The sequence below is a fragment of the Macaca fascicularis genome, chromosome 11 (genome assembly GCF_037993035.2).
Source record: "Macaca fascicularis isolate 582-1 chromosome 11, T2T-MFA8v1.1".
Classification (NCBI taxonomy): Eukaryota; Metazoa; Chordata; class Mammalia; order Primates; family Cercopithecidae; genus Macaca; species Macaca fascicularis.
The window spans coordinates 35,167,065-35,194,930 of NC_088385.1; the positions used below are offsets into that span (position 1 = coordinate 35,167,065).

At 40.0% G+C, this 27,866-nt stretch overlaps 1 protein-coding gene across 21 annotated transcripts in view; it reads left to right on the top strand.

Annotated features, from left to right (window-relative positions):
• FGD4 (FYVE, RhoGEF and PH domain containing 4) overlaps positions 1 to 27,866 on the top strand; it is a 260,601-nt gene that overhangs the window by 191,407 nt on the left and 41,328 nt on the right. For 7 of the 21 annotated variants that reach the window (XM_005570523.5, XM_074006572.1, XM_005570528.5 and 4 more), the window contains 5 exons: positions 156 to 339; positions 5,599 to 6,106; positions 23,032 to 23,121; positions 25,744 to 25,889; positions 26,624 to 26,780. In XM_005570523.5, the coding sequence (XP_005570580.3) occupies positions 156 to 339; positions 5,599 to 6,106; positions 23,032 to 23,121; positions 25,744 to 25,889; positions 26,624 to 26,780 (1,085 nt within the window). Of the gene's footprint in view, positions 1 to 155; positions 340 to 3,887; positions 4,260 to 5,598; positions 6,107 to 23,031; positions 23,122 to 25,743; positions 25,890 to 26,623; positions 26,781 to 27,866 lie in introns of those variants that run through there. The other 14 variants (XM_074006580.1, XM_074006578.1, XM_074006579.1 and 11 more) reach the window with 6 other exon arrangements.

A 27,866-nucleotide genomic window follows, 5' to 3' on the forward strand; every position in this document is an offset into this window, starting at 1 on the left:
AAAAGTCTTTTGGTTGTGGTTTAGTTCAAAATTTGACTCCCGCCCCCTTTACAATAGTTTTATAATGCTGAATATTTTGCACCCAGGACACCAGAATTTTTAGTGTTATTGAACGAAATATCAGTGAAATACTGAATTCTATTCTTTTTCTACAGTGCCTCCAAAGCCATTACACCTGCAGAATTCACCTTCGTCCAATATACACCAAACCCCCAGGCATAAAGCTTTACCTAGTGCAAAACCAAGGATGGAGGAAATTAAACCTGCCCCTGCTTCTTGTGTCTCAAAAGAAAAACCCAGTAAGGTATCAGATCTCATCAGTCGCTTTGAAGGAGGCAGGTAAGAGCTAATTTACAATGGGAGGAGGCAGGGGAAGAAGAAAGCTGATTTTCGAAAAAATGATAGCCATAGTCATAGATTTTCTAAATAAAAAGCATAGTATCTTATTCCATTAGGTTTGATAGGCCTTTAGAAAGGGTGAATTTTTAAAACAAATGACTTAGTCTTACCCTAATGTGAACTGTCATGTGCTATGTATTAGCTAGAGGCAGCACTGTAGGCCACCAGCTTTTTCATGAAATTGTGTGCTTGGGTATCTGTGTGGTTTCTCTTGTTTCCTCTGTATCTCTGTGTGTCATTCTCTACGTATTACTCCTTGTGGCTCATTCTGTGGGGCGCTGGATATCTGGGTTGGAAAGGCTGAGCGGGCCTCTGTCTCTTCGTTTCTCACTTTGTGTGTTTGTGAATGTGACCCCTGTGGGCTTGTCTCCTCCCTGGGGCCGTCTCTTCTTTCCATCCCATTTTCCATCCCATTTTATTTAATGTGGGTATTCTATACCCATTCAGTCCCTGTTTCCCCTCTCCATATACTCCATCATATGCTAGGTTTTGCAAAGAGATAATATTACCAATGGCAAAATGTATGCTAAATTTCAGTTTTGTATTTATTAAATATAATTTCTATTCTTAATCCCAATGTTTGAAAGTAGGTGAAATATTATATTTCTCATTTAAAGATAAATGGAACCCACCCGGAGCTTGCAGTGAGCTGAGATCCGGCCACTGCACTCCAGCCCCGGCGACAGAGTGAGACTCCGTCTCAAAAATAAATAAATAAATAAATAAAAAAAAAATAAAAATCTCAATTGTTTATTTTTTCTTAGTCTTTTGATAAAAAGGAATTTTGTCACTGACTTAAATATAATTTTAAACAATGTTATGAGTAGGATTTTGTTATCTGTCACCAAAATCTATATATAACTAAATAGAATGTGTATAACTTCACTTTCATCCTTGAAACCAAATATTTTCATTCATTCCAGTGTAATATTTGGGACTTATTTCCCATTAGGGTGATTTTATTATTTATTTGTGGGATTTACTGTTATTTATGTAATGAAATCATAGCTTGGAAATAGTTTGAGTATCGTCTGGGAATTGTGACCAAGCACAAAACCTGCAGTGTCCCTCGTTTTTAAAATGGGTCTAACAGATGTTGGTTCTTCCTATCAATTTCCTGTGACAACTCAGAACCCCCCTCTATTTTACAAAGTTACAAGTTCTGGAGAAAATTAACTTAGAAGCCTGTCTTCAATTTTCATTCCTGATAAATTTTAGGAACTTTGGTCATAAATATTTCAACTTCAGCATCTCTTCCTCTGAAGTAGGATTTATAGGACCTTTGCTATCTTGAATTACAGTGATCTTTACTAGAATGGTTTAATTCCATTTAAAACATTTTTTTGCTGCTCAGGGTATAAGTTGACTTAATAACAACAGAGTGACCCCTCGCGTTTGCAGATTCCAGGGGCCATGCCCAGTGACTGCGTAATAGGAGGGCCTGGAGCCCTGATCTCTGTCATAAGGCATGTCAGAGCCTGCATCCCTAGATTTCAGGGATAACTCTCTGAAACCTGGAAAGGGTCAGTATTCCAAAGACTGCGTCCTCCATTTTGGCTAACCCACTCTGCATTGTTTTAGATTCTTCTACATGTGAAATGTTTGTACTTTTAATCATTCAAGCTTCACAAATTCAATCCTGTTTTGATGCAGAGGTTGAAGGTTTAATTCATCTAAGGAAAAATGTGCTATAATTTATGATTTTTTTTAAGCAAATTTATTCTGAGTGCAAATTGGGTATAGTGTATTTTGGCAGGTCTGGTGAAAAAATATTATTTGTGGTAGAGTCCACTGCCAATACAAGAAACAATGATATGTTCTCAGTGAGGTATTACCACTACAGACTGGCCCCAAAAGTGTTTGAGTGGGTTAATACTGCATTGGATCTATAGGACTTGAGTAGGAGATTTGTATTTACTGTTGAGTGGTGTCCTTGCCCTTGCAAGGGTTGTTTTCAGTTTTAACCTTTCTTATGAGAGCTTAGACTAGCTTTGTAAAATAGAGGGAGGCTCTGAGTTGTTACAGGAAATTGATAGGAAGAACCAACAACTGTTAGAGTGGAGTCTGGTCAGAATGGTCATAGCATACTGTTGTTAAGACCTTACCCGGCTGGGTGCGGTGGCTCATGCCTCTATTCCCAGCACTTTGGGAGGCCGCAGTGGTTGGATTATCTGAGCTCAGGAGTTCGAGATCAGCCTGGGTAACATGGCAAAACCCTATCTCTACAAAAAATACAAAAATTAGCCAGGCATGGTGGTGCACGCCTGTGGTCCCAGCTACTTGGGAGGCTGATGTGAAAGGATTGCTTGAGCCCAGGAGGTCAAGGCTGCAGTGAGCCGAGATTGTGCCACTGCACTCCAGCCTGGGCAATGGAGTGGGACCCTGCCTTAAAAAAAAAAAAAAAGAAAAGAAAAATCCCAAGTAACACTAGTTTGTTAAGATGAGAGATTTGGAGCAAGTAGATTTTCTTTAATTTTTACTGTGGTTTCCTTCTTTCTTTCTCCTATTCCTCCTTCTTTCTCTCTTTCAGAGTAAGAGAGAATACTCTTTTTAACCTAGGAAAGACTTTAAGATTTTAGAAATAAGATTATGTTTCTACAGACCTGAACATTGGTGATTTTTGTTTTTGTTTTTGTTTTTGTTTTTTTTTGAGATGGAGTTTCGCTCTTGTTGCCCAGGCTGGAGTGCAGTCGCGCAATCTCAGCTCTACCTCCCAGGTTCAAGCAATTCTCCTGCCTCAGCCTCCCAAGTAGCTGGGATGACAGGCATGCACCACCACACCTGGCTAATTTTGTATTTTTAGTAGAGATGGGGTTTCTCCATGTTGAGGCTGGTCTTGAACTCCTGACCTCAGGTGATCCGCCCACCTCATCCTCCCAAAGTACTGGGATTATAGGCGTGAGCCACCGCGCCTGGCCAGAACATTGGTTTTTCCCATGGACACTCCAGGGTCAACTGTTTTCCCCTTATGGTTTGGCATCCACAAAGCAGCAGGAATCTTCCAAGTACTGGTTCAACTACTGCTTTTACCAACTCCTTACCCACCTAATCCTTCCCAGTCTCCTTCTCTCCCTCCCCACTCATACCCTTGATGTCACTTACTGTGGGGCATTTGCAGCTCTCATTCAAAGCCATTCTTTAGACAAGACCTGAACATGCTTAAATTTGTTTCAGAGGATCTGTTGAGGATCTTTTCACCAGGGAATCCAGAGACTGATGCAGGCAGGAGAAGGAGGACAGTTTGATTCAAATCTCTAAAGACTACTTGGGAAATTATACAGCCAAAGGTGTCCTCTTCGAGGGGACAAATCTCAATTGAAGAGTGTATAGCATTTATTTATATTGCCCACCTCCAACTTTTATGTATATGACATTTTCCCCTACTCAATTTATCCTTTCTTTCCTCTGGTGTTGGACTTTACCCGTATCTTTTTTCCTCCTTCGTCACTTTCTTGCTGTCTACTTTTATTCCTTGTTTCATTCTCTAGTCCAGATCAGCCGTGACCGGGAAGGGTGAAGTGAGAGCAAAGGTGACACATCTCAGCATTGTCCTTGGAACTGGGCTGCTTGCTGTTTCCTTCCCCACCTCCCTTTATCCTGTTACCTGCACTGGGGAAGATAATCAACCCTAGACTTTCTTCCCACATTTTGCCTGCAGCCTATTCACCTGATGCTCATTCTGTCCTTCTGCTGCAGTACATCATAACTTGGGGTGAAGACCATATGATTTAGAGTTGGATTCATGGTTTGACTTCTGGCTTTTCTGCTCGTTACATTGTGACATTAGCCACCTTAATTTTCTAAGCCTAGATTTCTCTATGGGATCCCTGTCTTTGGAATTATTGTGAGGAGGAAACAAGGTAATTATTGTAAGGGGCTTCTTGTAGTTTGTGGTTCTTAGTAAGCACTTAATAAATGTTTCCGGCTGTTATTATTGTCACAATTATCATCATTATCATGGTTATTCAAAGCTCATCAAATATTTATTGAGTACTTCCCCTGTGTCAAGCACCATGCTAAGAGGTAGGAATAAAGCAGAGAGGAAATCTACACCCTCACCGAGTTTTAGTTCCTTTATTTCTTCTCGTTTAGGTCACAGGAATCTTTCAAAGAATATAGCCCAAAGTTTTTTGTTCCATTCCCCACTTCACTCCCAGAATCCTAGATTAAAATCTATACAAATATTTCCACAGGAATATTGTTATATATTGGGAGTAAGTTTCATTCTCCTATTAGGACTACTATTATGTCAAGCAGTAATAAGGACTTTAAAAAAAATAAAATAAGATGTGGAGTTAGTGATGGAGAGTGCTGTTATGATAGATGCATCTAGGAAAACCTCTTTGGAGAGGTGATACCTGAGCAGAAACTCGAATGACGAGAAGAAATACCAGCGTTTTGGGGGAGATTGTCCTAAGCAGAGAACAGCAGCTGCAAAGACCCAAAGACACATATACTTGGTTATTAAGAATGGGGAGCAGCAAGGAGTATGGCAAGAACACAGTGAGTTAGGGAAGAATGGAATCTAATGAGGCCAGGCACTTTGGGAACTAGAGTATGTAGAATCTCATAGGCTGTCACTGGGACTTGAATTTTCCCTTGAGTGTGTGAAGAAGCCGTCAGAGTTCTGTGACTGACTTGTAGAGGTTCTAGTGGAGGAGATCAGAGTGGAAACAAAGAGACCAGGTAAAAAGCTATGACAGCATGAATAAAAAAGCTTTCAGAGTGTTCATTATGCCTTCCAAATAAAAGTAACTTTTTGGTTCACAATTTGTTCATGAATTAAGGACTGGCTACACCTATTTAAAAATGTTAAGAAACATCACTAAGTAAAAATGTTAGGAAGAGATGATATATACGTAAGTATTATATCTAAGTCTTTACTAACTAGTCACATTATTAAACACTGCAAGGATCAAGAAAAGTTAAGTTATAAATAAAATAAACAGCCCAAGGAAGTGTTCCAGTCCCCATAGGTAGACTCAGGGTCATCTTCTTTATTTAAATCTTTATTTAAATGTGGATAGCATCCCCAGAGACTTGGGGCTACACTGAGAATATTCAAATCCATGTTTCTAAAACCATCAGAGATAGAAAAAAAATTAGCAAATATCCCTTTTCAACTGGAATAAACTTGTCTTAATTCTAGAACTTTTCCATGCCAATGTTTTCATGCTTCCTTTGTGTTTTATCTTTTAGCTCATTATCAAATTATAGTGATTTGAAGAAAGATTCTGCTGTGAACCTCAATGCTTCTAGAACCCCAGGAAGGCATGGATTGACAACCACACCTCCACAAAAACTCCTCTCCCAGCAGTTGCCACAGAGGCAGGGAAATGAGACAGATAAGACTCAGGGTGCACAGACTTGTGTGGCCAATGGTGTAATGGCAGCACAAAACCAGATGGAATGTGAGGAGGAGAAAGCTGCCACTCTTAGCCCAGATACTTCTATTCAAGCTTCTGAACCCTTGCTTGATACGCACATAGTGAATGGAGAAAGAGATGAAACTGCCACAGCTCCTGCATCACCCACAGCAGATGACTGTGATGGAAATGCTTCTGACAGTAGCTACAGGACTCCAGGCATAGACCCAGTGCTCCCCCTAGAAGAAAGAGGGGCAGAAACAGAAGCCAACGTACAAGAGAGGCAAAATGGGGAAAGCCCTCTGGAAGTGGAGCAGCTGGACCAGCACCATGAGATGAAGGTAGAGCATGAGACTAGCTCATAAGCAGGGAAAACCCTGCCTGTTCGATTGTTGTCTTAAAACTCTACTATTTTTTTTTTTTTTTTGAGAGGGAGTCTCACTCTGTTGCCCAGGCTGGAGTGCAGTGGCGTGATCTCGGCTCACTGCAATCTCCGCCTCCTGGGTTCACGCCATTCTCCGGCCTCAGCCTCCCAAGTAGCTGGGACTACAGGCGCTCACCACCACACCCAGCTAATTTTTCGTATTTTTAGTAGAGACGGGGTTTCACTGTGTTAGCCAGGATGGTCTGGATCTCCTGACCTTGTGATCCGCCCGCCTCGGCCTCCCAAAGTGCTAGGATTACAGGCTTAAAACTCTTTATTTATTGCACCCCTGCAATGTATGAATCAGGTCACCCACACTGGCAGTTAAATGATTTTCAAGCTCTGGTTGCTGATGAGTATTTCCCCTATGCTCTAAGCAGATATTTCACTTTTTCTTTTCGTGTAGTTTCTGTTAATATCTCTGTTGTAATTTCAGGAGTCAGAACAGTGTGGAAACTTTAATGTAGGAAATCCACAAACGTATTGTTTTTACATAGGAAGAAAATGTTCCTTGTTGTTCTAGATGTTGGTGCTGTATCTCTAATACTTATGGACCAAGCAAGAAGAAATTGTATAATCTTTGTTGTTCAGAAGTTTCTAATAGAATAAATAGTAGACCTGTAAGATGAACTTGCCACTAGTAAATGTTACTTTTAAGGACATGAATATGGAAGTATTAAATTATTCAACAGATTATATTTATAACTCTAGGCTTTTAATTTTTTTAAGTTTTCTAATTAATGCCCAATTTTGTAATAAATGGTATAGTCTTTGAGTTACAAGGCCATTTAAAAATCATTTTAGAGCCAGGCGCGGTGGCTCAAGCCTGTAATCCCAGCACTTTGGGAGGCCGAGATGGGCGGATCACGAGGTCAGGAGATCGAGACCATCCTGGCTAACACGGTGAAACCCCGTCTCTACTAAAAAATACAAAAAAAAACTAGCCGGGCGAGGTGGCGGGCGCCTGTAGTCCCGGCTACTCGGGAGGCTGAGGCAGGAGAATGGCGGGAACCCGGGAGGCGGAGCTTGCAGTGAGCTGAGATCCGGCCACAGCACTCCAGCCTGGGTGACAGAGCGAGACTCCGTCTCAAAAAAAAAAAAAAAAAAAAAAAAGTCATTTTAGAGCCAGGCATGGTGGCTGATTGCTGTAATCCCAGTACTTTGTGGGGCCAAAGCAGGAAGAGTTCCTCAGCCCAGTAATTCAAGACCAGTCTGGGCAACATGGCGAGAGCCCCTATCTACAAAGATTTTAAAACTTAGCAGAGCATGGTAGTTCACACCCGTGATCTCAGCTACACGGGAGGCTGAGGTGGGATAATTGCTTGAGCCCAGGAGGTCAAGGCTGTAATGAGCCATGATTGTGCCACTGCACTCCAGCCAGGGTGACAGAGCAAGACCCTGTCTCAAAAACAACAAAAGAAAAAAAAAAAAATCTTAGTTTAGCAATTCATTTATAGAAGCAAAAATAGCCCCAGAAAGCTTATGATTTTGTTTTCAAGGTCGCACTGTTTTTTGAATAATAGCTCACAACCTCATGCTGTGACTCCCAGGCCAGTGTTGTGTCCCTGAAGCAACACATCACAAACTTAAATGGCTAAATGCAAGAAATGTCACTAAATGAAGCAGCTATGGGTAATAAGCTGGTGGGATTATTGAGACATTTCTGTCGTTTCTAAAGAAGGAAGTGATTTGATGAACTGCCTGGATGGGGTTTCTGCCCATATGCACAATGTCAGCTAAGAAAATGCTGATTTGCTGGTGAAATATATACTGACTCTGAAGCAGAGAAAGTTTAAAGGAGGAAGTGGGTGGGAGAAAGTGAGTCATACTCAGTAACATCTGAAACAGTAAAGAAACAGGACATTGCAAAGTGAATCCGTATACCTCAATACAATGATAGATTTTAGTGTATTTGTTCATAAACCATGATGGAAGGAAGAGAAGGTTAGAACCCAGAAAATCTTTTACTACTGTTGGGATGATGCCACCAGCAAGTATATATAAAATAGTAAGAGCTGTTCTTACAAAGAAAAATATTTTAAACGGTGATGATGCCTATGGTTGTTGGATGGTACTTTTCCTTCCCTTCACATATTATTATGGATGCATTTTCATAGATGAACCTTACACTTCTTTGGGAGAGATTTTATAGAATTTTCCTACTGAACTAGTGAAACATAGAATAGTACTACTGGCCTTTCTCCTGAATGGGCCTTTACACAGTGGATGGCACATGCTGTATGTGGGAAGAAAAAGCAAAATTTCTCTGGCAAATACCACATCTCTCCTGTTAAAATGGAATGTTAGGATTTCGTATCTGTGCTGCAGCAGTGTGTTCACCTTTGCTGTGCTGATGTTTGTTATGTTGCCTTTCCTTGTTCCTAAATACAAACTTAAATCTTAGTATTGTTAAGATGGTAAATTTTATCAGGTGTGTTTTACCACAATTAAGAAAAAAATCTTAATAAAAATATCAGTAGTAATATAGTAGACCAAACGATTAGAACAAAGAAATCTCAATTCTACTTCTGGTTTGTCCATTAACTTGCAGTATGAGCTTGAACAAGTCAACAATTCTTTGTGTGTTTAGTGAAAGAATCTAACTGTATATAATCTTAAGGCCCTATCTTCATGTTGTAAAAGCCAACCCCCCCCCACTAAAAAAAAAAAGAAAAATCTTAAGGCCCATTTCAGTGACTGTGTACTAATTCTATGCTGTGATATGTAGGTATATTCCCTTGCTAGCATAGCACACCAGATTATCAGCTGCTGCTTAAGCTATCTTATGTGTTGAACTTCTAAGATACAATGGAATATTTTTAGTTTCAATATGCAGACAACTGAAAAACTTTAATCTTCCTGGAAGTGGATATAGATACTGACTTCAGAATAGTCTTAAATATGTTTTGTTTAAGCTAGTGTTAGATTTGATGGCATTTCCCAGATGCCCACAGGAGTGGGAAAATGAAGGGATAGGGAATGAAAGAAAGGAGAGCAGCCAGGTACGGTGGCTCACACCTGTGTAATCCCAGCACTTTGGAAGGCCGAGGTGGGTGGATTGCTTGAGTCCAGGAGTTGAAGACCAACCTGAGCAATGTGGCAAAACCCCATCTCTACTAAAAATACAAAAAATTAGCTGGTGTGGTGTCATGCACCACCAGCTACTCGGGAGGCTGAGGTGGGAGGATCGCTTGAGCCTGGGAGGCAGCACCACAGCACTCCAGGCTAGGTGACAGAGTGAGATCCTGTCTCAAAAATTATATGTGTGTGTGTGTGTGTATATATATATGAATATATGTGTGTATATGTGTGTGTATGTATGTATATATATACATATATCTTAAAGGCAGCTTTTCTTTATTCACTTAGAACTGAATGGTGAACTCAGAAAATTCTTTTTTGTGGCTACTCAGTTTACTATGTTCATAATATAAGAAAGAAAAATGTGAAAAAATTGAACTGTTCAATTAAAAAATTCAGTGTGCCAGGCTCACTCTCCTCGGCACCAGAAACATAGAAATGGACTAAACAAATCCTATCAACAAAGCCTCAGTCCGCTGAGGGGTGAAAGACATACATAAATGGACATAATGTGGTACAGTAAGTGCTTTGGAAATACAGATGACTGGGCCAGGTGCAGTGGTTCACACTTGCTATCCCAGCACTTTGGGAGGCTATGGCAGAGGATCTCTAGAGCCCAGGAGTTCGAGACCAACCTGGGCAACGGGCAAAACCCCATCTCTACAAAAAATGTAAAAGTTTGCTGGGTGTGGTGGCACTTGCTTGTGGTCCCCGCTACTCAGGAGGCTAAGGTGGGAGGATTGTTTGAACCCAGAAGGTCGAGGCAGCAGTGAGCTATGATCCTGCTAATTCACTCTCACCTGGGCCACAGAGCTGAGACCTTGTCTCAAAAAAAAAAAAAAGAAAGGAAGAAAGAAAAAAAGAAGGAAATGCAGATGAAGAAGCAGTTGTGCCCCAGGAGTGATAGTTGAGGGCCAGGCTGCTGAGAAGCAGTTGAAGTATCCTTGAAGCAAGGATGGGAGATTGCTGGGTGAGATCAAAGATGTGGTGGGATGGGGATGAGTGAAAGTGTGAGCAGTGAGTAGAGGCAAGATTGTAGATGCTGCATTTGGGGGAATATTTCTGACTGCATAATCAGAGGTCAGAATGGCTAGAGAAATTAATGTAGAGGTACAAGGCTAGATTTCAAAGAGTAAGCTAAGAACAGACTGCGATGGCCTTTTGAATGCCTGTTAAGAATGTACATATTTTTTTCCTGACAACATTAGAGACTTTTTTTAAACGTTTGAAAGTTTAAAAAGTTTAAAAATCTTAAATGGTTTTTAAAACCTTCTAAGTTGCTAAAAGTTTACAATTTTCATTGAAAAAGAGGAAAATTGGCAAAGCACAGAAAATACACACAAAAACCACACCCGTAATTCTACCAGTGAGAATTGCCTAGATATTTGATATTCTAGCTTGTTTTTCTGAGCTGTTTGAAAAAACATACTTGATCGCATAATGTATGGTCACTCTATATCCTGTTTTGTTGGGTTATACATAGGTATTTCCCTCATATTAATTCAGACTTTCCATAAGCCTAATATTATCTGGCCTCAGAAACAATTGAAGCATGGAAGTGACATGATGACACATGTGTGGGTTTTTGAAAAATGAGTCAGATGAAAGGGAAAACAGATGGAGCAGGACACGTGGTTAGGAAGCAACTGCACTAGTCCAGGTGTGAGATGAAGGGGTCCTGGATGAGGCAGAGGGTGAGAGACAAGGAAGATTCTGAGGACCTTGTGGGTAGATGTGGGGGTTAAGTCAGGTTTAACTCCTAGGCTGGATGAATTGGCAGATGGTGTGCCATTGAATGAGCTATAAGAGAATGGAAGGCAGAACCTATTTTATGGGCAAAAAAGAAAATTACATTTTAACATACTGAATTGAGGGGCTTCTTGGAAGTCCAGGTGTAGATGTCTCACAGAAATGGAATATTCTGGGCCTGGTGCAGTGGCTCACGCCTGTAATCCCAGCACTTTAGGAGGCCAAGGTGGTGGGATCACCTGAGGTCAGGAGTTCAAGATCAGCCTGGCCAATGTGGTGAAACCCCATCTCTACTAAAAATACAAAAATTAGCTGGGTGTGGTGGCACGCACGTGTAGTCCCAGCTACTTAGGAGGCTGAGGCAGACGAATTGCTTAAATTCTGGAGGTGGAGGTTGCAGTGAGCCTAGGTCGCGCCATTACACTCCAGCCTGGATGACAGAGTGAGACTGTTTCAAAAAAAAAAAAAAAAAAAGGAATATTCTGGAAGCATTACGATTTACAGGTTAAGCATGAAGGCTTTGGAATAAAAAGACCTGAGTTTGAATCCCAGCCCCATCACTTACTAGCTAGGTGACCACTGACACATCACATTTTTTATAATTAAAAATTTTTAATGGCTATTTTATTTTATTTTATTTATTTATTTTGAGACAGGGTCTCAGTCTGTTGCCCAGGCTGCCAGGCTGGAGTGCAGTGGCGCTATCTCGGCTCACTGCAACCTCCACCTCCTAGGTTCAAGCAATTCTCCTGCCTCAGCCTCCCGAGTACCTGGGACTACAGGCATGCGCCACCACGCCTGGCTAATTTTTGTATTTTTTGTAGAGACGGGTTTTCACCATGTTGCCCAGGCTGGTCTTGAATTCCTGAGCTCAAGTGATCCACCCGCCTTAGCCTCCCAAAGTGCTGACAGGTGTGAGCCACCGTGTCTGGCCAGACATATCACTTTAACAAACTCACCAGGCCATGGCTTCCTGACATGTTGAAATCATCGAGATGACAGGAAGGAAAGTAATGGTGTGGGTTTGAGAAAAGGAAGTAGAGTTGCTAATTAGGTGAGTTTTGTACTCTTACACTAAGTTTATGGTTCCTGCAAAACATCCATTTGGAGATATTAATTAAGCAAGTGGAACTATGGATCCAGAGCCCAGGAAAGGGTAAGAATGTAAGAGGATGTGCATGAGGGTGTGATTAACGTTGGCAAAGCAGAATGTGTAGGAACAGGAAATGGGCCAGGAGTTGAGCCGTGAAGCACAAACAATAGAAAAGGATGTTTAATAAATTGTCTAAGAGGAAAAAGAAGAGAGAACAGTGTTTTGGAACCACAGGGATGGAGGGGAATGGGGTGGGGATGCAGGCATATTGGTAAGCTTTAAGGAAAAAAGTATGGTCAGCGTTTAGAATATGGAACTAGGATTTAACTTGGAGACCTAGGCCTTTAGTAGGACTTGATAGCTAACTAGCTGTATACCAGTATATAACTTGGTGAACTTGGGTAATTGAACAAAGTTGAGCAAATGTATATTGCACATAGGCTATGGGCAAGGCACTGCAGTAAATCCAAAGAAGAAACTTATAGTTGAGATGGAGAGTTAAGACAACAAATGACCATTACTCAAGATATCCTGAGATAAAGAGAAAAGGCCTCACTCATAAAGCTAAGTTTACATCATGGCTATTAGTGTGAATTCGCTGTTGTTAGCAGAAACAGAGAAGTCATGGAGAATCTAGGATGGACTGAGGGACCACAGCACCAAGGTAGCTGGCAGGCTTTGTGATTGAAGTGTCTATTTGGGCAGTGCCCTGTCAAGACCAGTAGGAAATCCTCCGGGTGCAAGACTTGGAGCTTGGAAAAGGTGGCTATTGTGGCGACTGTGACCATGATTCTGAGAGCCTCGGGCAAAGACTGTAGGGCCAGTCAGAAGTCTTCCCAGCATTGCTGAGTGGCCTGGAATTCAAGAAAGAGAAAAAGCAGACTTGGAGCGGGAATTAGCCAGGATCAGCAAGTCAGCAGTGCCAAGAGAACAAAGGATGGGGTTTAACAGAATGTTGAGTTGAACCAGGAGAATTGGGAAAGATCAGGTGCTTGGAGGTCACAGCATGTAGAAAGACCCAGTTTAGTGTGAGTGTGAGAGAAATGGAAAGCTAAAATCTTGCTTTATATGGGTTTAAAAACAAATTAAAAAGCCAGATACCGTAACCTAGTGGTCAGGAGCACAGGCTCAAGAGCCAGGTCCTCTAGATTTGAATCCCACTCAACCAGTTACTAGCTCTGTGACCTTGAGCAGATTACTTCAACCTCCCTGTGCCTCAGTTTCCTCATCTGTAAAATGGAGATAGCATATCTACCTTGTAATATTATGAGGTATAGATCATGTACTAGTTGTAAAATGCTTTAGAACAGTGCCTTGGCACATAAAAGCTATGTGTTTATTAATTAAACATCCTGTTTCCTCACTTGTGAATCAAGATCAATAGACTGAAGACCTGAGATGTCATTTAATAGATCCAAATTTCAACACATTCTGCCAGGTTAATATGAGCCCTCTCTTTCAGTTCTCCCACTGTGGGATACACAGAGATCAATTTGCATACCACCTCTTTTTTAACCTAGGGTTCCTGTATTTTGTTTCTCCTGCTTGAGGACCGTTGGTTGTTACCACATGATGTACTCTCATTAGTGTGTACAAAGTTCTGACTTAAGGGAATTAACGTAAAGCATTTATAAGTGACTGAGATACTTTGATGACTGAGTCTTTAGATAGGTTAATTCATTTATTTAATGTGTATACATAAACTCAGTTTTTTTTTTGGTGCCTGTTCTTTAATTTCTATAAAACTCAAAGGACTCTTTAGTGTAACTTATATTACGTGGATTATAAGAAGACCAAAGTTGTTCTCTCTTCACCACCACTTACTTCCTGTCTGATCTTGTGCAAGTAACCAAACTTTTCTTCTTTGTGCAACCTCTATTTCCCCCTCCTCCCCGACATGTCACGAAAGAATGTAATTGAAACCTTCAGATTAAAAGCTCTCACTTTTTTTTCTTTTTTTTTTTTTGACATGGAGTCTCGCTCTGTCACCCAGGCTGGAGTGCAGTGGTGCGATCTTAGCTCACTGCAAGTTCCAACTCCCGGGTTCACGCCATTCTCCTGCCTCAGCCTCCTGAGTAGCTGGGACTACAGGCGCCCGCCACCATGCCCTGCTAATTTTTTGTATTTTTAGCAGAGATGGGGTTTCACCGTGTTAGCCAAGATGGTCTCGATCTCCTGACCTCGTAATCCGCCCATCTCAGCCTCCCAAAGTCCTGGGATTACAGACCTGAGCCACCGCGCCCGGCCTAAAAGCTCTCACTTTTAACTCCTTGAACCCAGGAGGCAGAGGTTGCAGTGAGCTGAGATCGTGCCATTAACTCTCACTCATCTGTTCGCCCGTCTGGTTTCAAGTTTTGAATTGGATAGTGTGGAAGACCTAAGTTTGGGAACATATTGGTGGTGGGTCACAAGGAGGCCTGGACTTACCTCCCAAAGCTTCTTACAGGATCATGCTGAGCTGACAGCCTGTTGATGCTTATGACACTATATTATAAAGCAAAGAATGCCGGGCACAGTGGCTCATGCCTGAAATCCCAGCACTTTGGGAGGCCGAGGCGGGTGGATCACCTGAGGTCAGGAGTTCTAGACCAGCCTGGCCAACATGGTGAAACCCCGTCTCTACTAAAAATAACAAAAGTTAGCCGGGCATGGTGGCAGGCACCTATAATCCCAGCTACTTGCGAGGGCCGAGGCAGGAGAATCACTTGAACCCGAGAGGCCGAGGTTGCAGTGAGCCGAGATCGTGCCTTCGCACTCCAGCCTAAGGGACAAGAGCGAGACTTCGTCTCAAAAAAAAACAAAAAAGCAAGGAATAACATATGCATATCATAAGTGAGTGTTCTCTCTCTCTCTCTCTCTCTTTTTAATAATGTGAGTCTGGTGATAAATTCCTTACTGTTAACAAATCTTTCTTGAGACCTCATGACCCTTTTGATGGCATTTATGACATGATCTTATTTGAACATGAAACCTGTGTTTTATTCCTCTACCTTCTGGTTTTCTTGTTCCCTAAATCCAGAGGGATTTCTCCTCGTGCAAAAGGCTGTAGCAGAGCAAGAACTTGGTTTTCACAGACCTGGGTTTGAATCCTGGCTCAGTCACTTACTAGCTGTGTGACTTTGGGCAAGTTACTTAACCTCGTGATGACACAGCTTCCTCATCTATAAAATGAGAGTGATAATACTCCTGCTTCACAGGTGGATTGAGATTATATGAGATAACTCATGTGCAGCACATAGAATAGTGCTTGTAGTAAGTACTCATTAAATGGTGGTGTCAGCATCTCTCACTTGTAATAGCTTCCTTGATTTCCCAGCTCTTTACTTTCATGATAAAGAATCTGCAGAATTTTGGAATATCACAGAATAAAGATGTCTAATACAAGTAATAGGTTAGACCAATTATGTGACATTCAAATGTCCTTGTGACCTAATTTTAATTTAACAGCCTGCAGCCCCATTGAAGACTTCAGTATGTGGCAAGACATATAAAATGACATATCAAAGTGTTGATGCATCTGATAAATTGTGGTACAAAATCAAATATTCATTCCCTAAGTTGACTCAACTTCTTTACCAGAGAATGGGTTTTAGGGACCACAGAGACATATGTACCTATACAAAGGGTACACCCTCTTTTTCCATAGAAGAATATAATTAACTGACAGCAGATTTGAGTAGAGACTTGCCATGATTAATAATTGTTCATTCATGTCCTGTAAAAACCTGATAATTTACTTGTTTTGACTATAACCTCTAATAAATAGATAGGAAAAGCTGCAAAGCCTTTTAGTAGCTTTTAGTATATGTTTTTAGGGAACTTCTTCCTACCTAAAATGAAATCACATATGAGAACATGTGCTGAAGAGTCATAAAAAATAATATTGTCTGATTCATTTTAAAATAATTGAAGATTTTGCCTTTGAAGCATTTCTCAGGAAACTATAATTGTTTTTAGCATTTACAACATTCTTCCCAGAAGATCTGCTCCCCGACTTGGTAGTTTCGAGGCATGTAGCAGGGTGGATGGCACCAAGATTTTGAAGAATGAATCACTGGTGCCACCCAAGTGTTTCTGCCTATACGGTTAATGAACTCTGTGAGCTGCAGTGCGGGCCCTTTGTTCTGCCTCCAGCCGTATGGGAGAGTCATGCCAAAAGGTCTGAAAAGAGCTGCAGGATCTGGTAACATCTGCAAATGAGGAGGCAGGACTGACACTGCAGTACATTTATGAAGTAGTGGGCTACAGTGACTAACAACCAGGCTGAACCTAAGCCCAGAGAGAAAGGAGCAGATCTCTCCTAAAGGGTACTGGAGGTGTGAAGGCAGACAGTAACAGCCTAGGAAGTGCGTTACACAGAAAGAGGAAAGTTAATTGCATACTCTATTATTGTTAAGAGGAGTGTGACTTTTGGTGCTGATAGCTTAGATATCCTCTTGTGTATTTTTATTTTGAGGCAATACTCTGGGAATCACCTTTCAATTTATGAGTATAGTATTGTGTGTATATTTGTAAGTTAAAAATTAATCTATTTATTTATTTATTTATTTTTCATTTTTTGAGACAGAGTCTCGCTCTGTCGCCCAGGCTGGGGTGCAATGGCGTGATCTCGGCTCACTGCAGCCTCCGCTTCCTGGGTTCAAGCGATTCTCCTGCCTGAGCCTCCTGAGTTGCTGGGACTACAGGTGTGCACCACCATTCCCAGCTAATTTTTGTATTTTATATCCCTTTATTTTAAATAGGGATATCAAAAGTAAGATGCTTTTAAAATCCCATTTTTGAAAAACTATAAATTATACTTTAATTATAAATTATGTTGAAAAGTCAAGCTTTTTTTCTTAGACTTCAGTAGAAGAAAATGGGATTATATATTAAATTAATAGTGCATGACTATTACTGTTTCCCAAAGGATTGCAAGAATAAATGGCTTCATGGTAAAGTGCTAAGCACAAGTAGTGGTTATATAACTTTGAGGTGCCCGATGTTGAGAAACAGTGTGTACCTATTTAGCTTTCCTAGTTAACAAAAATCTGGCTACAGCCCCAATGTACCAGCAATTTTAAAACTACTTTATTATTTATATGTAATTCTAATATAGTAATAAAGCCCCATGCATGCAAATAAATCATCTATTTCTCCTTAAATGTACTTATAGATGAGTTTCCTTAAATAAGTTTTTCAAGTTGGAGGCCACCATATTATTACTTCAAAATGACTGTATTTTGTATACCTAACAATTACTAAAATGCTGAAAAGTCTCTTTTTAATAGAATTTACATTGGAAAAAAAGAATGTATAAATTAAAGTATATAGTAGTACCACTTTTCATTTTCAGGTGGATTTTATAAGCAGATAGTTGGTGATTTGTCAGTCTGCCTGTTTACAGGCACATATCACAGTCTTGGGTTTTGTTGAAAGAAAGATGATAGTGAGAACCAAGGTATATCATGAATAGTAACTTAAAATCGTGTACTTGCCTATATGATACACTTACTTTCTAACTCTGACCTTGGGTAAGTAACCTGGCCTCTTTGAGCCTCTGGATTTTGTTTGTTGTATGTGTGCTATCTGTAAAATAGAAATAATAATGGTATTTATTGTTGTAAGGATTAATCAGTTTATATAAAATAATTATAACGGAGTCTGGCATACAGTAATCAGTGAATAAGTGTTAGCTTTTATTATTATGGCGATATTATTGCTGTTTTGGTTGACCTAAAGCAAGGCACAATTAGTCCGTGATTTACTCATCTCCATCTCGAAATCCCTAGTAACTTTTCTGCAAACCTATATGTAAGTGAGTGATTAAACCGTATGTTGTCAGCAAACTTGCTTTTTGCTTATCTTTGTGTTGGCTTTGTCAGGGTTAAGGACCTAACATGTAGAAGACCATCTGTGTGGAGAGAGCATAGCTTTTGCTAATAACTGCTGGCATCCCCCTTGGATTTTGCAAAATCTGACCAGGATATCCACAATTGCCAAGTTCAGCTAAAGCATGCTTTGCAGTCAGCAGATTGTTCTGATAAGCTTCCTATTTAAGATCCTGTAGGATTGTGGAAGACCTCAGGGGTGACTTCATTGCATAGCAGTAATGCATAGTAAGATCTGTTAGTTAACATATTCCCTGATTCATGAAAGATGTATTATTTTATCATGGCACAAGTTCTGCCAGGTTGCTGTCTTTAAAGATATTGTCATAATTAGAATCAGAACATAGGGTATGAGTGAGTCAAAACGATACATCACCACTATCAGAATAAAACCAGGGGCTTGAAAAGAATAAACTACTGCTACTAATAACAACATGCATGTATTTCAAATGAATTTTGCTGAATGACAGAAGCAAGACTAAGAAGGCACATGCATTTACATGACATAGAAAAGGAAAGATCAGTAGGTACCAGGATCTGGTGATAGGAGGATAGAGGGGGTTGATTGCAAAGGGGCACAAGAATAGTTGAGGCATGATGGAAATATTCCATATCTTGGTTATGGTAGCAGTTGTATCAGAGGTTCTCAGCCTGTGGGTCACAGACTGGTACTGGCTGGTCTGTGGCGTATTAGGGATGGGGCCGCACAGCGGGAGGTGAGTAGTGGGACAGGCAAGCAAGCAAGTGAAGCTTCATCTGTATTTCCAGACTTGCTCCCCATCACTCACATTACCATCTGAGCTCCACCTCCTGTCAGATCAGCAGCAGCATTAGATTCTCATAGGAATTTGAACCCTATTGTGAACTGCGCATGTGAGGGATCTAGGTTACCCACTCCTTATGAGAATCTAACGACTGACGATCTGTCACTGTCTCCCATCACTCCCAGATGGGACTGCCTAGTTGCAGGAAAACAAGCTCAGGTCTCCCACTGATTCAACATTATGATGAGTTGTATAATTACTTCCTTATATATTACAATGTAATAATAATAGAAATAAAGTGTGCAATAAATGTAATGTGCTTGAATCATCGTGAAACCTCTCCCCACCCCAACCCAGTCAATGGAAAAATTGTCTTCCCCAAAACCGGTCCCTGATGCCAAAAAGGTTGGGGAAGTCTGGGTTACATTATCACATGCATTCGTCAAAACTCCTGGAACTATGCACCAAAAAGGGCGAATTTTACTGTTTATAAATTATGCCTCAACCGTTCTTGCTTAGAAAAGCAAAACAGGCCGGGCACAGTGGCTCATGCCTGTAATCCCAGCACTTTGGGAGGCCAAAGCAGGCAGAACACGAGGTCAGGAGTTCGAGACCAGCCTGGCCAGCATGATGAAACCCCGTCTCTACTAAAAATACAAAAAATTAGCTGGGCATGGTGGCATGCACCTGTAGTTTCAGCTACTTGGGAGGCTGAGGCAGGAGAATTACTTAAACCCAGCAGGTGGAGGTTGCAGTGAACCGAGATCACACCACTGCACGCCAGCCTGGGTGACAGAGTGAGACTCCGTCTCAAAAAAAAAAAAAAACACAGCAAAATAAAACAAAGGGCTTACAACATTGATACAGGGGAGTATTTCCTGTGAATATGAAGGACAGCATATTCCTGTATCTTCCTCTGAAATGTTGATAGGTATCTTACGTATTTACTATGCATTTATGTTTACTTATTACAGTTTGGAAAGTCACATTTTTATCCCACAATGTATTTAAGTTTTATCTCTTTCTCCTTATAAGTAGTAATTGCTTAAAAATTACTTAGGTTTTTAAATTTCATGGAGTATCCTGCATATGTTTCATATATCAATCAGGATACTTCTGGCCACAAGTAACACTTAGCCTGGCCTAAACAATAATGAAGTGTGTTGGTTTCATTCCTGTGGTTATGGGCTGGTTGCTCATAGCACTTAAGCCTCCATATACTCTCATTTTCTGGGAACCCCAAAAGGAGACGTCTTCCCATTGGCTCTGCCTTAAGAATAGGAAGCTACCTATTGCCAAAGCCTTCAGTGTATATTTCCTCATATCTCATCTCCGGAACCAATCACTATGTACTTGGATTCTTACGCTATTCAGGGCTCCATCTTTTGATCTGGAAATAAGGTCTGTTTCCCTAGAGGAACTGACTGTATAGTAGTAATATATACACTAACCCAACCTGGATACTATTAAGAAATGAGGTGTGGGAAATATGCCAAACTGGCAACCAACAGTGCCAATACTTTATCCCGAATTGTATTAAGTTAAACCAAAACTTTGACTAAATGTGCAACTAGATGACTACATAGTTCTTATATCTGTGTTTCTGAGACCACAGATTATTTAAACAGTATTATATTGCTTTACCTGAGGACTTCACCTAAAAATACTTCATTTCAATGCCACTGTAAGAAGCAACACATTAACTTTATATATTAGAATGGATCTTGTATGTAAAGTGTAAAGCATGAAGTAGATCTCATGAGGTGAACACAGTGAAGTATTCATAGAACTTAGTAGCATTTATACACAGTTTAAAATGTAGTATTTATACATAAGTTAGACACTGGCTTAAAATATACTTTGGTCTACTTTGCTTCTAGAGTTTTACCTATACTTTATAATCTCCTACAGAGAAAGGGAGGGTATTTCAGCAAAGTAGTAGATAGAAAGTTTTCAATACAAAGATTTGCATATGAAACACAAAATGCCTTCTAATAGGACCAAGCCCAAGGGCTTTGAATAGTTGAAGAAGGCTCCATGGACAAGAATTCGAAATGCAACCATCAAAAGAAAAGTGTCTTAGACGCCTAGAGAGCTACAATAGCAAGAGCATATGCCAGGCAGAGGATGGAAAGCAGAAAGGTTTCGAGATGGTCAGGGACACATTTGGATGGTAATCAAACATGCATTTGAGTGATGTGTTTGGAGGGAATGGTGCCTGTGATGATAGAATGAGAAGGAAGTTTGAGGAAGTGAGTGGAGATCTGAATTACCCTGAATGTACATGGTATGGATTTTATCCTGTCAGTGAGGAGAAGACGAACGAAGGCTTTTCTTTCTGTGAAAGTAGAATTATGTGTGCAATGCAAAGTGTTTTGTTTTGTTTTTTAAGTTTAGAATTTTCTTTTCACTTTAAGATAAATAACCCTAGAAAGTACTTGGAAGGAGCCAGGCGCGGTGGCTCATGCCTGTAATCCCAGCACTTTGGGAGGCTGAGGGGGGCAGATCACCTGAGGTCAGGAGTTCGAGACCAGGCTGACCAACATGGAGAAACCCTGTCTCTACTTAAAATACAAAATTAGCTGGGCGTAGTGGCTCATGCGTGTAATCCCAGCTACTTAGGAGGCTGAGGCAGGAGAATCACTTGAACCCAGGAGACGGGGGTTGCAGTGAGCCAAGATCACGCCATTGTGCTCTAGCTTGGGCAACAAGAAGAAAATTCTGTCTCAAAAAAAAAGAGAGAAGTACATGGAAGGATATAACTTTGTTATATATTTTTCTCAGAGCAGAAATCTTAGCATATACATTAGAAAGATTTCCACAAAACAATTGATAAAATACAAAAATAATAACATTCAGAGACAATGGCTTAATTATTTGGAAATACTGTTTCTTTTTAGTATTTATAAGGATTAATTCATTCTTGGCAATGCTTTATAAATGTGGAACAAAGAAAAGTTTTAGAAAGATTTCTCATACAGCAATATACAAGGTAAGAACCACAAAATATTGGAATCAGACCATTTGATAGCTATTGATTGGGCTGGGCTTGAGAAGAGATGAGCAAAACAGGGTGGCAGTGTTGACAGCTTAAAGGATGAATGCTAAATTTAGACATAGTATCATAAGTAGGACTTGGTAGCAGTTAGGATGCCATAGTAGAGAACAAAGTTTAATTCAAGATTCCAAAGCCAGGTAACTGTACCATTACCAGGAGGAGAAAATTAGGAGTTAGTAGTAGGGTAGAGGTTTCTCAGAAAAGATGAATTTGGGCTTGTGTTGTCAGCATGTCAAAGTAGTAATAAATGTCCAGCGATAGTTAGGTATGTGATTGCTACTCATTCATTCATTTGTTCAGCAATATTGTATTGAATACCAATGTTTTTATTGAAGCATTGTAGTAGGCACAGGGGATACAGCAGCTAGCAAGAAAAAAATGTTTCTGTCATCATGAAACTGGCAGGGTTATATAAATATATTTAAGGGTTAAATAAACACATACTGAAGAAATAAAGTGGGATTTAATGGAAAATAATATGGGCAGACAGAGGTGAGGGGGAGCGTAAATGAAACAAGATTAACAATGAGTTGATACTTGTTGAATCTTGATGGGCATGTGGGAGTTCACTTTACTATTTTCTGTATTATTTGACTGAAGTTTTTCTTTCTATTTTTTTTGAGATAGGGTCTTGCTCTGTCGCCCAGGCTAGAGTGCAGTGGCACAGTCATGGCTTATGTGGCCTCAACCTCCTCCCATCTCCACCTCCCAAGTAGCTGGGACTATAGACATGCGCTACCACGCCTGTGCTCAAGTGATCCTCTCTCCTCCACGTCCCAGTGTGTTGGAATTATAGGCGTGCGCCACTGCGGCTGGCCTAATAAAATATTTTTTTTTTTAATAAAAACTTAATGAATGTATAGAGCTGATAATCAGACAAGATGTCTGAGTGATAACATTTCCAAAGAGTAGCCTGAGAAAGATGGAAAAATGAAGAAAGAGTAATGCTAGAAACTGAAAAATATAAAAGATTTCCAGGAAAAAGGTAGATACGATAGTGGTAACTGCTGCAGAGGTCAAAGGAGAAACTATAGTTTAAATCCAACTGCTTACTAATTTCTAGTTTTGTTCGTTTCTGATTTGACATCTCTTGATGGCTGAAAGAACTGAGTAACTGAAAAGCTTGAGAAAACTGTTTCGATCAAATCATTTGAAGAGGTGTTTTTTACTTTAGAAATATTGTCCAAGGTATCTTTCCTAATGTGTGAATATCTGTTCAATTTTTAGGAGACTAATGAGCAAAAACTTCACAAAATAGCCAATGAACTTTTGCTTACCGAAAGAGCTTATGTCAACCGACTTGACCTCTTAGATCAGGTAAGATTTTCTTTCGCAGAATTATTTGATATTTTGGCATTGTACATCATTTTAACCTAGTAATGAAAGTATTTTAGAAACTGCATGAAGGAAGGGCCTGTTTTTGACTAGTGAAAAGTACTTGCTCAAGGAAATCTCCAGCACTTTCAGCTTGGTCAAGTATGGGCATTTTCTAATTTGTAAACAGTAGAGGTTTCTCTCTGTGTGAATCACAAAACGTGTTTATCAAGTGTCCTGTAAACTTATACACTAGTCTGTTTCTTGACCTTTCATTGTCATCCTAAGAACCATGTTACCATTATAATCTAAGTAAGATATTGATGATTCTAATGCTAAAAATCATTGATTCTGTTTGCCTCATTTGCTATCTAGCATTATGTGAGTGATCTGAGCTGGTGTAGTCATAGGGCCAGAAGGGATTTTGAAAGTTCACTTGTTCAACCTTGTATGAAACATTTAATATAGTAGCTGGCATAAAGTTGCCCAGCCGATATTGGTTTAATGTGTGAATCTACTTTATCGTGTTTTGTACTTTCATCATGGAACCTTGAGTATCATTTCAAATATACACTTGGAAAGTCTAAGAACATATTATAAGAATAACTTTTGAAAACTAAGGCATCTTTTTTTGTGTTTTGGTTTTTTTGAGACGGAGTCTGGCCCTGTCGCCCAGGCTGTAGCGCAATGGCACGATCTTGGCTCACTGCAACCTCCGCCTCCCGGATTCAAGCGATTCCCCTGCCTCAGCCCCCCAAGTAGCTGGAATTACAGGCATGCACCACCAGGCCCGGCTAATTTTTTATATCTTTAGTAGAGATGGGGTTTCACCATTTTGGCCAGGCTGGTCTTAAACTCCTGACCTTGTGATCCTCCCACCTCGGCCTCTCAAAGTGCTGGGATTACAGGCGTGAGCCACCACCCCCGGCCACTGAGGCATCTTAATCCTGTATCAGCAATAAATAGGACAAATGGTTGATTGCCCGTACAGACTCCTTGTTAGAAGGGAAAGCTGCCATGTTAGAGTATTACTTGTAAGAATTGTCCCACTTCTGCTGCTGGAAACTGGAATTTCATGGAAACAGGCAATCCTGTGCGTACCTCCTTATCATTAGTTTCAGAAGTGAACTGCTTGCCTGCTAGGGTGAGCCGTGGGAAGCCATTTTAAGGCTTATGCTCTTTGAAAGAATGAGTTTATGGGTCACATATTCATTTTTAAAGGAATTTCATCATAAGCCAAAATCAAATAATGTGAAGTTTGTACTTTGAAACAACTCTCTTCCTTATGGGAATTACAGACTTGAAAATTCCCATAGTGGACGTATTTCTCTTCTCTTATCAAGTTATGTGGTTTTTTTTTTTTTTTTTTTTTTGAGACGGAGTCTCGCTCTGTCACCCAGGCTGGAGTGCGGTGGCCGGATCTCGGCTCACTGCAAGCTCCGCCTCCTGGGTTCACGCCATTCTCCTGCCTCAGCCTCCCGAGTAGCTGGGACCACAGGCGCCCGCCACCTCGCCCGGCTAATTTTTTGTATTTTTTAGTAGAGACGGGGTTTCACCATGTTAGCCAGCATGGTCTCGATCTCCTGACCTCGTGATCCGCCCATCTCGGCCTCCCAAAGTGCTGGGATTACAGGCTTGAGCCACCGCGCCCGGCCGTTATGTGGTTTTTTAAAGCCAAATAACTCATTAGCCACTGTTGCTGACCTTTTAGAATTCTAGAGTCCTAATTACTACAGTAACCTAACTATTGGAGCCTCTAAGGACATAATTTTTTGTTCTTTTTGCCTCTCAAGAAAATACAGTGGAGGTGAATTTAGAAAATTAACAACCATCTGGATATTATGAAGGAATAGACCTCCTTCTGCCTACATGTAACAGAATGGCAATTAAGAGGTATAGTAACCTTAGTGAAGCATAGCTAAGACTGAAGGTTTGGGGTTTTTTTTGTTGTTTTTTTTGTCTTCAACGTACGTGTTACTATGTGTAGGAAGAGACTTTTCCCCCTGCGTATCAGTGTTTTATGTTACTGTGCATTATTATTTACTAAAAAGCAAGTAAATATCTGAGAATTGAAATATTCCTTTGTCCATTCATTGGCCAGATATTATGCACTTGTTCTGTTGTGGGAACTAAATCATGATGTTCCCCTTTCCCAAGGAGCATACAGTTTTAACAGGAAAAATGAGACTTACATCAGCAAACTACAATAAAGGGAAATATGTTATAAGTGAATAAGTCTTTCAAAACATAAAGAGAAGTGAAAAATACCACAATTATTGTGTGTACATAAAGTGTTTTCACATTTCTTAACTCTGGCTTATGGATAGGAAGGGTAAATTCTATTAACCTCAATTGGAAATTTTCTGGCACAGAAAGGGTGAATTATTCACCATAATATTCCTATGGATAGGAGCATAGCCTAGATTAGAATCAAAACTTTCTGATTCTTATTCCTGATTCTTCTAAATCAAAGCATATACTCCTAAATTTCAAAGGATTTTCTTGAACCGTAAACTTTTCCAATTGCTCAATAAAAAGTTACTAAGAGCCCACTATGTGCCTAGCACAGTGCTAGGTGGTTAACCAGTAAATGTGAAGTAATGCTTACATTATTCTTTTATTCAGGTATTTTATTGCAAACTGTTGGAAGAAGCAAACCGAGGCTCGTTTCCAGCAGAGATGGTGAATAAAATCTTTTCTAATATTTCATCAATAAATGCCTTCCATAGTAAATTCCTCTTGCCAGAGCTGGAGAAACGAATGCAAGAATGGTAAGAGGAGTAGATAGAAAATGATATGTTTAAGGCAGTCATATAAGACGCTGTATTTTTCAGCTTTTAAATTGAAATAGAAATGCCACACACAACTGTAACTAGACATTTATGCTAAATTTTTACATTGAAGACTACTGATAGAAGTTGTGGTACAAAGGACTTCATGTCTGCTCTCCAAACTATCATTTGGCTAGTGAAGACAAGATATCGGGTCATGTGGAGCTTCAAGAATTCCAGAACATCTCTCTTTGCTATGACATTCCTATAGTCCCTTTAAAAAGGTGCTGCATTGTTCTCTACCAGCCTCATAGTACGGTGAATGAGATAAAGCACAGAGCGTATGTAGAATGTGATGACTTCCTCTCTAGTCCTGTCAGTTCACTCATTCTATAAAAAATCTTAATGTGCCGGGCGTGGTAGCTCATGCCTGTAATCCCAGCACTTTAGGAGGCCAAGGCAGGCGAATCACCTAAGCCCAGGAGTTCAAGACCAGCCTGGGCAACATGGTGAAACTCTGTCTCTACAAAAAATACAAAAAACTAGCCAGGCGTGGTGGCGCGTGCCTGTAGTCCCAGCTACTGAGGGGGCTGAAGCTGGAGGATTGATTGAACCTGGGAGGTCGAGGTCGCACTGAGCTGTGATCATGCCACTGCACTACATGACAGAAAGAGACCCTGTTTCAAAAAAAAAAAAATTTTTTTTAATGACTTGTTTTTCTATATTTGATACAGGGAAACTACTCCTAGAATTGGAGACATCCTTCAGAAATTGGCACCATTCCTTAAGATGTATGGAGAATATGTGAAAGGATTTGATAACGCAATGGAATTGGTTAAAAACATGACAGAACGTATTCCCCAATTCAAATCAGTGGTTGAAGAAATTCAGGTAATAGGACTGTTTCATTCAAAGCTATAAATTACTATTGCCATACAAATTATACAGTCTTCTAGATCTAAAACTGAGATCTAGAGATCTGGGACACCTAGCCAAACTTCATACTACGCCGAATTATGCAAGATCATCTCTGCAAAGCTGAAATAGACATCAATCACATGCTGCGTACTAAGCAATAACTTCTCCATTTGCTTTTGAGACCAGCAGAGGATGATTTTTATTAGGGTCTACATAAATTTACAAAATGAGTTCACATTCAGGTCTGTGCCTCTCTTGCATTATTTCAGAGGTTGAGTTGTTGGAAGGAATATAAAGAATGATTGCTGTAAACCTTGAGATTTGGGAAACTAATCATTCTTTTTTTGTCACTTGATATCTGTATCCTCATTTTCTTCTGTGTCACCAAACCTGAATAACACACTTTAATAATACCGTAATAATTTCCACTTGATTCTCTAGCCGAAATTGTTAATATCATATTCTTTGATACAGTTGATATTGAAGAGGCATATTTTAGATCATCTAAGATTCTTGGCGTGGGACTTCTTTTGCTCCTTGACTGTCTTATTTTGTGTCATAGGAATTTTTTTAATTGTACCATTTTAATTCCTCTAATTGTCAACGATTTTTTGAGTTATTTTCCAGTGGTTGCTTTTAGGATTATAGTATGCATCTTAATTTTTCACAATGTACTTCAGATTATACTCACCTTAATTCTTGTAAAATGTAGACACTTAGTTCCAATATAGCTCTGTTCCCTCCTCTGTGCTCTGTACTGTTAGTGTCCTGTATATTACGTTTTTTGTATGTTGTGAGTCTATAATACAGTGCTACAATTGTTATGGAAGGATATGAGAAAAAATGTATCTATAAGTCTATTTTATACTAACTTTTATATTTGCCCTTTCTAGAGTAACTTTCTTTCAGCATACATGATTGTTGTTTCTTATAAAGTAGGCCAGCTAGCAATGAATTCTGTCAGTCTTTTTGTCTGGGACTACACTTATTTTTCTTTACTATTGAATGAATGAAGAATGAAGTGCTAGATTCAGAATTCCTAGTATATGGGTTTTTCCT